This window comes from Artemia sp. Qi Xiang Cuo, chromosome 2 (genome assembly GCF_049724085.1).
Source record: "Artemia sp. Qi Xiang Cuo chromosome 2, ASM4972408v1, whole genome shotgun sequence".
Taxonomy (NCBI): Eukaryota; Metazoa; Arthropoda; class Branchiopoda; order Anostraca; family Artemiidae; genus Artemia; species Artemia sp. Qi Xiang Cuo.
Window position 1 is genome coordinate 69,497,778 of NC_142795.1, and position 12,131 is coordinate 69,509,908.

The 12,131-nt window shown below is 36.9% G+C and overlaps 2 protein-coding genes across 2 annotated transcripts in view; both read left to right on the forward strand.

Annotated features, from left to right (window-relative positions):
• The window catches only part of LOC148955550 (uncharacterized), a 174,289-nt gene that overhangs the window by 74,992 nt on the left and 87,166 nt on the right, over positions 1-12,131 (forward strand). The gene's annotated exons all lie outside the window — the stretch shown is intronic.
• foxo (forkhead box, sub-group O) overlaps positions 1-12,131 on the forward strand; it is a 94,106-nt gene that overhangs the window by 9,078 nt on the left and 72,897 nt on the right. The window contains exon 2 of the mRNA XM_089104999.1: positions 669-1,097. Coding sequence (XP_088961125.1) covers positions 669-1,097 — 429 coding nt within the window. The remainder of the gene's footprint in view (positions 1-668; positions 1,098-12,131) is intronic.

The window sequence follows — 12,131 nt, forward strand, 5'->3', positions numbered from 1 at the left end:
GAACCCTCATCTAGAATTTTATCAAAATTATGAGCCTTTGCTTCTCGCAATGAGTAATTAAACCCTTTATCAGGGGCTTAGTCCTTTATTAGTACACCACATTGCACCCCTTCTGAATGAATCACGGGATCTTAGTGAAACGCTAGTTTGGTCATGCACCATACTTGGTAATTGTAGGAGAACCCTTTATAAATTCACTACCAGGAATCCTTTCCCACACCCCTGAGGTACGTGTACAAAAACTTCCAGTATGTACAAAACTCTTGAATAGAAACTGTTCGCCAAAATCAAACCAAATTAAAAAAAAAAAAGACGAGTATTTTTGCAGATAATTTGTACCATAAATAAGTAATTATAATGTGCAGATTAAACAAAATGTAGGGATTTTCAAGCTCCCTAAGAGCTAATTTGGTGAGAATTATTCAGAATTTGTCCGGGTGGGTAAAATCTGTTTTCTTTAAAAAAAGAAGAAAATTATTTTAAATGAACTGCGGTGTTTGTTCACTTGTTTCTTTGTATGCGCCAATAGCGGCTGAAATCAAAGACATTAGCTCCAGAAGTCCCGAAATTTACACTCCATGAGCACTTATAATTATATGTTCAAATTACTAAATAGTTTTGCTTTGACTTATGTACTACTTAGAAGCTAATTGTTTTGTGAATTCTAGTACAAAATGGAGCACAACATTCCAACAACGTTGACATTGCAAGATATTGAGAATGGTCACTTTGAACCTCAGCAACGAGCTAGATCGAATACCTGGCCTCTAAGAGGTCCAGAAGAATTCCTTGATATTAAGGAAGAGCAAAATGACCTTGATAATGCTCGTCCTTTGGAACCAATTGGAGAGCTCGAACCCCTACATAACCTTGCCGGTATGGGTCAAGTAGAACCACATTTGGTGCCGTCAGCTCCAAAAAAGAATTCATCGCGGCGTAATGCCTGGGGTAATTTATCGTATGCGGATTTAATAACACAAGCTATTCAAAGCAGTCCTGAAAACAGACTGACCTTGTCGCAAATTTATGATTGGATGGTGGCGAATGTGTTGTATTTCAAGGACAAAGGGGATACTAATAGTTCTGCAGGTTGGAAGGTAAGAATTTATTGATTCTTTACTTATGGTAAAGCCATAGATTAAATTACATAGAGATGTACCAGTGTGTAATTTGGCTGAACGTAACAAAAGCTCGGCATCAGGAAGTGGGCGAACTATCTTCTATGTTGTTGAATAACGTCATAGGTTTTCAAGCCAGTCGATGCTTGATGTCTTATTTCTAAGGTACGGTCGATATTTCTGAGAGTATCAGCGATATCAAAACAAAACATATGTTGCCCCTAGGAAATTCCTGATTTTTTAAAGGTATATATGGTTGTGTATTTTGGTAGCATAGTGAATTGATTCTCTGCTTGGAAATACGTCGTACAGGGATCAATCCCCGCTACCGAAAGGTTGGGCGACAGGCTTGCTACTTGTCCTTGTAAAAAAAAAGCAACTGAAACATTGATTTGACGACCTATGCACCAGCAATAGCTCTGGAGGATCTTTGTCCTTTTTTTATATGGTCGTGTAAGTTTCCACTTACCAGTTAAAAACAATCAGATTTCATTGTAGCCGTTCTTGGTACTTGAAGGGCTAACATACATTTCGCTTACCTATGGTAAAACCACAGTTCATAGAATTAGCAGTATGATCATACCCGATCTCACCCATTATAACAACCCGGACCAAGGAGCGAGTGCTCCAGAGAACGTTTTTGCAGATATAAACATAAACGGCTTTAGATCTTTTCATGGGTAGATAAGTCAGATTTCTCTAGGACATAAAACAAGTGGAAACCCGCTATTACGAATAATGCAGTTTGTAACAATTTCTCATTGATTGACGGAAACAGACTAACCCGCTAATGCAGAAAGAAGTGGGAGGAGCTTTTTGTTCGTACCGAGAATGAAGACCAGAAATGATCTGCGATAAACTTACTGGATAATTCTATAAACTGTGGGTAAAACTATCATTCAATAAAAAGTAGTAAAACGGCTGGTTAGTAAAATTCAGGATAAGCTCTTATTATGACTCAAACAAATACAGATAACATTAATCGAAGCAGCCACCATATAATACCAATAGTCGATATGTTGTTCATATTTGTTAGTACTGTAGCCAGAATATGTTATAGGAGATGGAGGGAACTGTGCTTAGTTGCCGACTAGACACGTGTAAGTTCTGAGTAAAACGGATAAAATATCATTCTGGAAAATGTGGGTCAGAGATAACCGTACACAAGGAACTCCCTTGCTACACCGTTTACGCATTAATGTTGCATACGGACAGTAAAATAATTCTTTTTTATTGCACTGAAATCTGAACCTTGAGATACCCCCCCCCCCTCCCATAGATATATTTGCATAAACTGATTTCGGAAGAGGAAAGGGACAGAATTTTAAAGAAAGAAACAAAAATAGACGAATTGTACGGAAAACATAAGGAATTATGGGAAACCCCGTAAATATCTTGGTATCTCACAGGGTTGCGGTTAAACGTACTCTTTTATATACTGCTAGTTTGGTTAATGCAAATGAAATAAAATAAAATAGGATTAATATATTATAGTTTCAAAACTAATTTGGGCTATATATTTGCACATTAGGGGGGGGGGGGGGTAAAGCATAGCATATATTATTACATAACCTAACCTAGGCACCCCCCCCCCATAAACCCACAAAAACAACAGTTTAAATATCATAAACGCAATGAAAACCACGCTTTGCATAGCATTACTCTATAGCGGTGTCTTGAATTAACCCGTCAAAAACGGTTTATTCGTGACTGGTTTCCATTGCAGTATATAAAAGAGTACGTTTAATACAGGAGTACCGGCTTTTACTAGGGGGTTTTGTTGTGCTTAGATGACCTCAGTAAAAATTTTGACAACAAACCGTTTGTTGGAAAACTCGTATTTTGGCTTTAATATTTGGGATTCGGACCGGGGCGCAGGATTTCGCCCAACTCTGCTAGAGGGCTCAAAATTTTTACTCGGGTCTCTTCCCCTATTTCACTGTGTGTAATTCCTGTCCCCTTATGAATTAAATCGTAAACATTCTCTTCTGTCAATTGGCCTTGACAAATAACTCCAAACTGATTTTATGACATATTTAGAATCAAAAGTTAAAACATGCATATTTCAAACTAGGGGGAAGTTTTGTTAACACTAATGAAATAAAACAAAATAGGATGAAAAATATAATAGTACAGAAACAAGTTTGGGCTATGCATATTAGGGGGGGGGGGTAAAGAATACCATATATTAAATACGTAACCTAATCAACTCAACTTATCCGGTACCTTTTATTCCCCCTAAACCCCAAAAAACTAAAGCTTAAATATAGTTCCCGGAGTGAGAAACCCTTTGTAACGCCTATCTTTATACAGCGTCTCGTTGAAGTACCGGGTGTTATCCTATCTGATCTTCAATACGGTTGTCACGCGCTTACCGCTTTCTACAAAAGTACCACTCGATTTTCATTGTTGCTGCTTTATTATGAGAAGTTGTATGTTTGAAAAATCTCGGGAAAGCGTAGGAAAAGCTTGCGTAAATTCTATGCAAGTTGATAACAGCATTGAACAGTTGCAGGCAACTACGCAAGAACTTTTTCGAGAGGAGGGGGGGTGGGGGCTGAATAATTTAAAAGAAAAATTTAGTTGATAGTTTTAATAAAAAATGCCCAGAAATTTGGGAAATTCAGGATTTGGGGGGGCGGGATCCAAGGCTTCCCCTTTGTACGTCCTTGAACAGTTATTGCAGATTGGCGTCTTTTTTCCCATTCTTACGACTATTTTGATAAATACTAGACGAAAGGTGTTCTTTGTTTTGCGCTATAGCTGATTTAATGTCTGATTTTACAGTTGTCCTAGTTTATCCTATTTGGTCTCTTCCATTCGTTTTGCATAGATTACCGTCGTACTGTACTGCACAGCACAGCCAAAACTCGCGTGAAGGACACGAGGGGATTCTTAATTATTTGTTATGCCCGGTTGCTATGAATATCCGCTTATAAGTTATTTTATTATGTCTGATTTACTACTCTGATATCATGAAATTGCCTGTACAAGCCCAGGTAAAACCTAAGACAGGTTGAAGCTAAGGGGTATATACTATAATCCTTTAAAGGCAAGAACAGATACTCACTTTCATATTTAGAGAGAGGAGGGAGAGGGCTCATTAACTTTTTTAGAATAATTGTTTGGAGGGGTGCTTGTGGATCTAGTTACAAATGGCAGAATAACGAGGAGATTGTCCTTCAAAGGCTAGCCAAAGGTTCCTTTATGTATACACCAGTTGCCCCCCCCCCCTTTATATACACCTGGGAAATCAAGGAATTGGAAATGAACCGTATTAGGCTGTCTTTAAGAAGTGTGTCAAAATTCAGAAATATGTTGGAAAGCATAATATATCCCAGTTTACTTTTTAAACGGGCAATTAGATAATTTTTGGTACTTATCTCATATACCCACCACACTCAACAAGTGAAGTTCGGTTAATCCTAATGAAAAATACCAAAACATGATGCAAATTTAATACTTTAGAAACAAATTTGGGCTATATATTTGCACAATTAGAGGGGAGGGGGTGAAGTATAGCGGGTCTGCATGCAAAATGTGTTAGCTACAATTATTCTGCCTATTATGAAGTAAGAATTGTTTTCTAACTTCACGCTGTCCAAATACTTTACCCCCGCCCCACCCCCCTAGTGTACAAATATATAGCCCAAATTATATAAGTCCAATGTATTCTATCACCTGTCACTCGTTTTCCTCTGAGCGTAAGCTAATTGTCTCTTAATACAGACAGATGAAACTGGTTTGTTCTCGAGCTTTGCGCAGCGTAACTCTTGAGTATGCTGGGTATAAGGGATAAGTACCTAGTTTTCTAACAATATATATTGAGTTTTATTTTATCGCGGATATGTAACTTCTTTTTCCAGAAACAATTTGTCTGGTCTGCTTAAGACTATTAATGGAACCCTCAATTTTTTGGCATTTTACTATTTCTAACAAACATGGAATTTTAGAACTGGCGATGGTGATAAGGATAGTCAAAATAAATGCGCATTAATGTCTATGCAAGGACGATTTATATCGTTCGAATAAAAACCCGTCCCTAATCTTTTATCACTTTGTTTGTGATTTCGTTTTGATCAAACATTTTTTTTTATCTTTAGCAATTATCAGGTGCATAGCAATTTATTCCTTTAAGGGGGGGGGGGACAATTTTTCAGAACTGCTTAATTATAAAAAAAACAGTGGGAAGATCTGCAAAAATTTTGGGTACTTCCATATTATATTGTACACACTCGAAAGGTGAAGCTTGGTGAATAATACTAATGAAACCTAACCTAGCCAAAATGCCAACTAAATATTTAATTAAAATATAGCTACAATGTAATTTTCCATCGAAACGAAGCTAATTGTCTGGTATAAAGACCGTGAAAACCGGTTATTGTCTCATCTTGGCGATCCAAATTCTCGAGTGTGTACCATATAGTATGGAAGTACCAAATTTTTAGATTTTTGCTGAGGCTTGATGTCTTCCTACTGCATACATGCCAAGTAAATATTTTATGCAACCGAAAAAAAAACATGAAAAGAAACCTCCGAACGGTTTCAGTTTGGGGCGACTGTGCAAGACGGAAAAGGATTGTACGTGCCGTGTTTTAAACGGAACCCATAAATAAAGAATATGTGTCTAACGGCTCTCTGCCGTCCCCAATCAATGATTATGGGCTGATAATCACATATTTGGCCATCGCTAAAGGCTCAAACGTCACTAGTCGATAGAACAGAACTGATAAAAATTTATCGGGGCGAAAACCAAAGGTTGTATCTAAGCCTTTCTCGAGAGTAAAGTATTGTGCTTTTAAGAGTCCCTCAATAGGGCTATATCCCTTGCAGGCACGTACAGAGAAGGAAGGGTACTTTTAACCTGTACCACCCTGAAATATTGATACTTGCTTGACTCATAATCTTTCACGTTTTCGTATGATTTTCCTGTTTTGGGTTTTTGAAAGTAGGCCTATCCTTCCCTGAAATAAATTCCTGTATATGTCCATCTTATAGTCGTAATCGTATGAGCCCATCTACGGGATATAGGGAAGATTTAGAAAAAGCTATATCTCAGAACCTCTAGCTCAAAGAGTTACTAATACATTCTTATGCGCTCTGAGCCTAGACCAAAATCAAGATACATTATTAAGAAGGGCGTAATTTCATCAAAATCCTGGGGGGGGGGCAGAGTTGGAACCAATTTTTCCAAGTCAAGTGAAAATAACCCAAGTGAAAAACCAAAAATGAGCCGGGTAGTACCATAAAAGTAAAGGTATACTAAAAAAAATTGATCTGTTTCTATGGATGCTTGAATTATGTTGGCCTATCTTAGTTTTGTTAAGATTTTTAAGGGGTTAAATTTAAGCTGGGGGTAGTTTGAATATTTTATTTTTGCTCTCCATTTGGCTTATGAAAATATGAGATTTGTCACCGAGACGGCACAATGTATAACTAAAAATGTAAGGTATATAGTGTATTATGTTTTTGGGCGAGCGAGGAAGCGTCAAAAGATGATTTATATGCTTTAAGCCTTCATTCACCATGACTTGGTATCAAAAATTGTACCGTTCTACCAGTGTTATAGAGTTTTAACCAATGAGAAACGGTCCTTGAAAAAATCCTTAGGCTATAGCATATACTGACCTGATATATAATTCTTTGCACGATAGGAACCCACTTTTATTGATTGATGCTTTCCCCTTCATCGGGGTTTGATTCCATCACTATTATCAGGAAAGGGTTAGTAACTTATATCTGATCTCGTCTGGGATTTCTTGTTTTTATAATTGATCGATTTTCAAGTAAAGGCGCGTCCGAAGTGGCATTTAACAGTTCAAGTAGAGACAAAAGCGGCTTATTAGGTGTGATAAATTGTAGTAATGGAGGCATAGATGGGCATCAAGAGGATACTCTTAGGACCTAAAAAAGGTAAAAAAAAGACTGGTGAAATATGTGATAAATAGGCCTATAGAAAAATAGGTTCTTATGCATCATAACTAAACCAGCACTATCCACGAAAGAAGTTAAATTTGGTTAATGCTAATGAAATAAAATAAAATAGAATGAATATATAATAGTTTAGAAACAAACTTGGGCTATATATTTGCACATTAGGGACGGAGGGGGGTAATCATAGTATTTATTAAATACGTAACCTAACCTAGGTACCGTTTCCTCCCCTAAACCCCGAAAAATAATCGTTTAAATATTGTAAACTCAATGAGAAACCACGCTTTGCCATCAATTTATCAAATACCCGTTATCAATTTATCAAATACCCGTTATCAGTTTATCAAATACCCGCTATCAATTTAGCAAATACCCGTTGGTCTGGTTTACTTGTACTGTCTATAGCGCTGGTTTAGTTGTAATGAATAAGTACCGAAAACTATTCAAGATAAAAATATTAAAATTTAGAGTTTCCCTGCGCAAGGGCTTAGTCAAGGGGTTTAAGCCTTTAAAATATGGTAAATTCAACATTCATTTTTGATTTCTTTTATGGCCTGATACGCTCCCAGGTGGGGGCTTTAGTGGCTAGGGGGAGGTTCTGAGATAAAAGAATGTGTAGAATTTGATCTTAAATTACATAAAAGCGCTTCTTAATGTCCAGTTCGCATTTAAGTCATACTTGACAGAAAAAAAAATAAATTTTGCAGGGCTAAATAACCAATGGTGCATCTTGTATTTACTTCACTGAGTTGTGTGCATTCAATTCACTATCGTAATTATTATGATAATCGTAAAATAGTTTTATTTTGGTTACAAAAGTTTTTAATTGCGGCACTGTTTAAACTATAGTTGGTTTCCTATCCGTGCAGTGAAACTGAAAAAAGATGCAAGCCGTAATATTAGTAGACAATACTTCAGAACAAATCAAGGTACTGTTGCACTTAATGGTACACACGAAAGAAGTCAATTTTGGCTAATGCTAATAAAAAAAAATAGGATGATTATATAATAGTTTAGAAACAAATTTGGGCTATATATTTGCACATTCGGGGGTGGGGCGGGGGTAAAGCATATCAAATATTAAATACCTAACCTAACCTAGGTACCTCCCCCCCTAAACCCCAAAAAACAACAGTTTCAATATTGTAAATTAAATAAGAAACCACGCTGTGCGATCAATTTAGATAGCAATTACCCGCTTTACGGGTCTCCATGACTGCATTCTTTGGACAGTCTATAGCGCTTTGTACCAATTAGTGCAACAGTACCCAAATCAATGTTGACATTGGATTTCTTATTGATGTTCTCGGTATTTCAGTTTAGTGCTTCTGTAGCACAACTGTAACCGTTAAAATCAACCAAAAATGCGGGCATTCATAAATCTTGGCTTTTTAGCTTCAAATGTGGCAATGGTGCGGATTCGGCATAATCTTCACTCACATGCAACCAATATTGATATGATGATGTATTCTTATTTTGTGGGGCGGGAGGAGGGGCCAAATCCTTTTATATTTCCTAGCATCGCCGCTCTTTTTTTTTTTTTTTTTTAAGGAATATAAACAATGAGTCATGTCCTTTTTAAAGGGAGCACTGTTATGTAAAAGAGCAACCTGGGTTTCAAGAAAATCACGCCATTTTCATTAACATACCAATTTTCACTTACATGCTATCTGCACAATATTTTTACTTGCATATTTACTTATTCATTTTATTGATTATTAATTATTCTAATGAGAGCTTAATTTTTACTTTAACTTTGAGGCTTACATTCATGAAATTACTTCTACTGTAGTTGCGTCATAAAATTCATTTTATGGCGTCCTATGGTGGTAGTAGCAGAACAGTTAATTCTGGATTAAGGTTATATCTGTTGTTTTTTTTCTAGTTTGATAAATTTTAAATCCCCCTCCCCCCCCCAAGACACAAATTCTTGTGTTTTATCTGAATAGAATTAGTAAAAATCAATTAATTATTACTTTTTATTTACTCGAAAGGGCATTTCTGAAAGAGCATTGACAGCAATATCTGTTCGTTTTAAGTTTGAATTATTGTGTGACTTTATTTCTCCTTTTCTCAGGTTTTAATGCGGTTCATCACTTTTCTTCGAAAAGTCTTTTTTTGGAAAACATAAAAAAAAACATTATTTCCCTTGATTGACCATATGCACAGTGCTTACAGGTTTCATAATAGGATTATTTAGTAAGGTGCGAAATTCATTGTACCCCCCCCCCACCCAGATCTTGTATGTAGAAGAGGGGATTTGAGCATGGGCGTAGGCAGCATCTTGTGTAGGGGGGGCAGCCTCTTCTGTGATGGAGGGGGAGGGGTCTTACTAATACTTCCCGAGGTCCTTTGAATATAGGTCTTTAGAAACTAGTCATTCTATATTTCTCTAAAACTCGGCCTTTAACATTTTCCATGTTCTACTTTTCCTGCAACAGTATAACATAAGAGACCCACTATCCTACTTCCAATTTCCAGAAAACATGAACACCACAAAAGCGATTTGACACAAATCACATGATGGTTAGATAACAGCTTCTTCTAAGAATTCAACTCAAAAGTTTACAGTTGGACAAAATTAAATAATAAAATTGGTATAGGGGAGACTGGCCCATGTCTAGCCAAAGCAAACAGTTTAAATACAAATACCTATGGGGCTTCTGGTCGATTATAAAAGCTCTGACATATTGCAGTGTATTTTTTTTTTTAAAGTCTGACCTTAAGTAATACTTTTACCAAAAACATCAGATTGAATCAGGTTTTATGGTGATTAACTCTGGAATTTTGTTCAATTTTGTCTGAAAGCCTACGCCTAATTACGAATACCAGAAAAATCGCTTTGTAAACTCACATTGTATTCTCCTATTATTTGCCTGTTTTTGGCAGCTTCCGAGCCGTGCCATCTTCACCAGTTTGCTGTTAGTATTTTTTCATCCTGTGGGATAGTGAACTCCCATGTTCGGCCACAATACCCAGGGTAAATTCGGCATGCCGTACCAACGCGTCCAAAAGTGGGCTATGCTTGTAAAAGCTGTGTAAACAGCATATTTAAAGGTTGAAGGCAAGCTTAATACCCAAAACTGTGTTATTTCTGGCGTTGTTTAATCCTGTCAGAACAGTAGGTGAACTGAAGTTCTTTTTTTTCTGTTAAATTTCATTCAAGACAAAATGATTGAAAGTAAAACAGAAGAGAAAAGAAATAAAGGTGGCTGTGATCCATAAGAAAATAAAATAGCAATATTTTCTGTCTTATTCTACAAGAAATCAGTTTGATTCTTTAGTAGTGGTTTGGTTATTCCTAGAGAAATACAGCAAGACTACATAAAAAAAAGTCTGGAACCTGAATATTCCTCAAAAAAGTGTGGACATGAAATTTCTTACACCCTGTTACAACATCTGATAAATCTTCACAGAGGAACAAGCCAAAAGACTAAAACTTTACTTGAAAACGATAGCTTATATGCTTTCGACTGTATTCCCCTAGAAGCGTGTAAATTTGCATACACTTATGCCATTATTAAGAGCATAAAAGTACCGAATAACGGAACTGCGAAGGTAGTGGAAACAGTGGAGGAATTACAGGTAAAGATTGGTACCGTGGTTTTATGGATTGACTTAAAACTCCATCAGTAAGAACGCCAATAAGTACAAGCCTGTGACGGACAACTGCTTTCAACTGTCACAGTGTAGGAGCTTTCTTTAACAACCTGGATTGAGGCCTGTATAAACACATGTTCAGACCACAAGACATTTGAAGTTTAAACGAATCAGGTCTAAAAAAATCCACAAGCCTGCTAAAATCATTGCACAGCGAGGCCAGAAGTAAGTAGGGAAGGTCACGTCAGCAGAAAGAGGTCAGTTGACCACGATTTGTGCTGTTGTTAATGTGTTGAGGACACAGTCCCTCCTCTACTTATTTCCCCACAAAAACAGTGTCCGGAAATTTTACTCAGGGGAGCTTCACCAGGAACCATCATGATCAGCTCAGAAAATACTTCTGGCTGGATGACTGCCTCTCATTCTTTGCTTTACTTGCAGCATTTTATCAATCAAGTCAAACCCAAAAAATCAACAGGAAAAAAATATGAAAAAGTCAGAAGTGCTCACTGACACCCCTATGAAAGAATGCATTACTACTAGGATAAAAGTTGTATCTGCCAAAAAGTCCTAGTCCTGGAACGGAAGAAAGTCAGAAAAGTGAAAAGACTGAAAAGCAAAAGGCGTGTCTCTGGCAACAAGAGTTACAGTTAGAGTGACGATTCTGACGTAGATGATCCTGTATGCAACAACTTTTCAGACCCCAGCATAGACATTGAAGACAAGCCCCGTACCAGCAACTTCTAATTTTACACTGAGAAAGTCAAGGCTGGTGATTACATTTTGATTGAGCTGAAGAGCAAGAAAGGGAATTATGTTCACAATGTTATCATTATCAAAAGTAGCAACTGAAGAGCTTAAGGTCCTCTTTTGGAAGAAGACTGGAGCAAGAGACTTTGCGCTAACTGACGAGATGAATAGTGTCTTAAAGACAGAAGTTGAAATAAAACTGCCACCACTGAAAGGTAGAACACCAAGATTAGCGGAGCGGCTTACTTTTGGTGTTGATCAGTCATTGTATAATTTGAAATTAATATTCTTGATTTTTTTTTAAACCTTAATGAAATTCATTTTGTAGTTTGTTATGCTGACCATATTCTTTCTTAATTTTATAGCCGAAAAACAAACTTTAATGTTCCCCTGGTCACTTTTCTTTTTCTTTTGTCTGGTGGCCAAACGTAAGGCAGAGACGACTGAACCAGTGCCGGGATGGCCCAGGTTTGGCACTCTTGACCACTTGGATAGAGAGGCATCCAGGTGGGAAAATGGTGGAGTATTTCTAATTGTCTTTTTCAAGGATGGTATTGAATGAGTTACTTTTGCTTTGACATGCTCAGCAACTTCTTATCGCTTGAATCAATTCATGGAGAATTAAACAAGTCAAAATCAGCCGATCGTGGGTCAGTCCTTATATATATATTGGACCGAAAATCAAAATCAAAGATCGAAACGTAAATGTTAATATCGCAAACGATATTT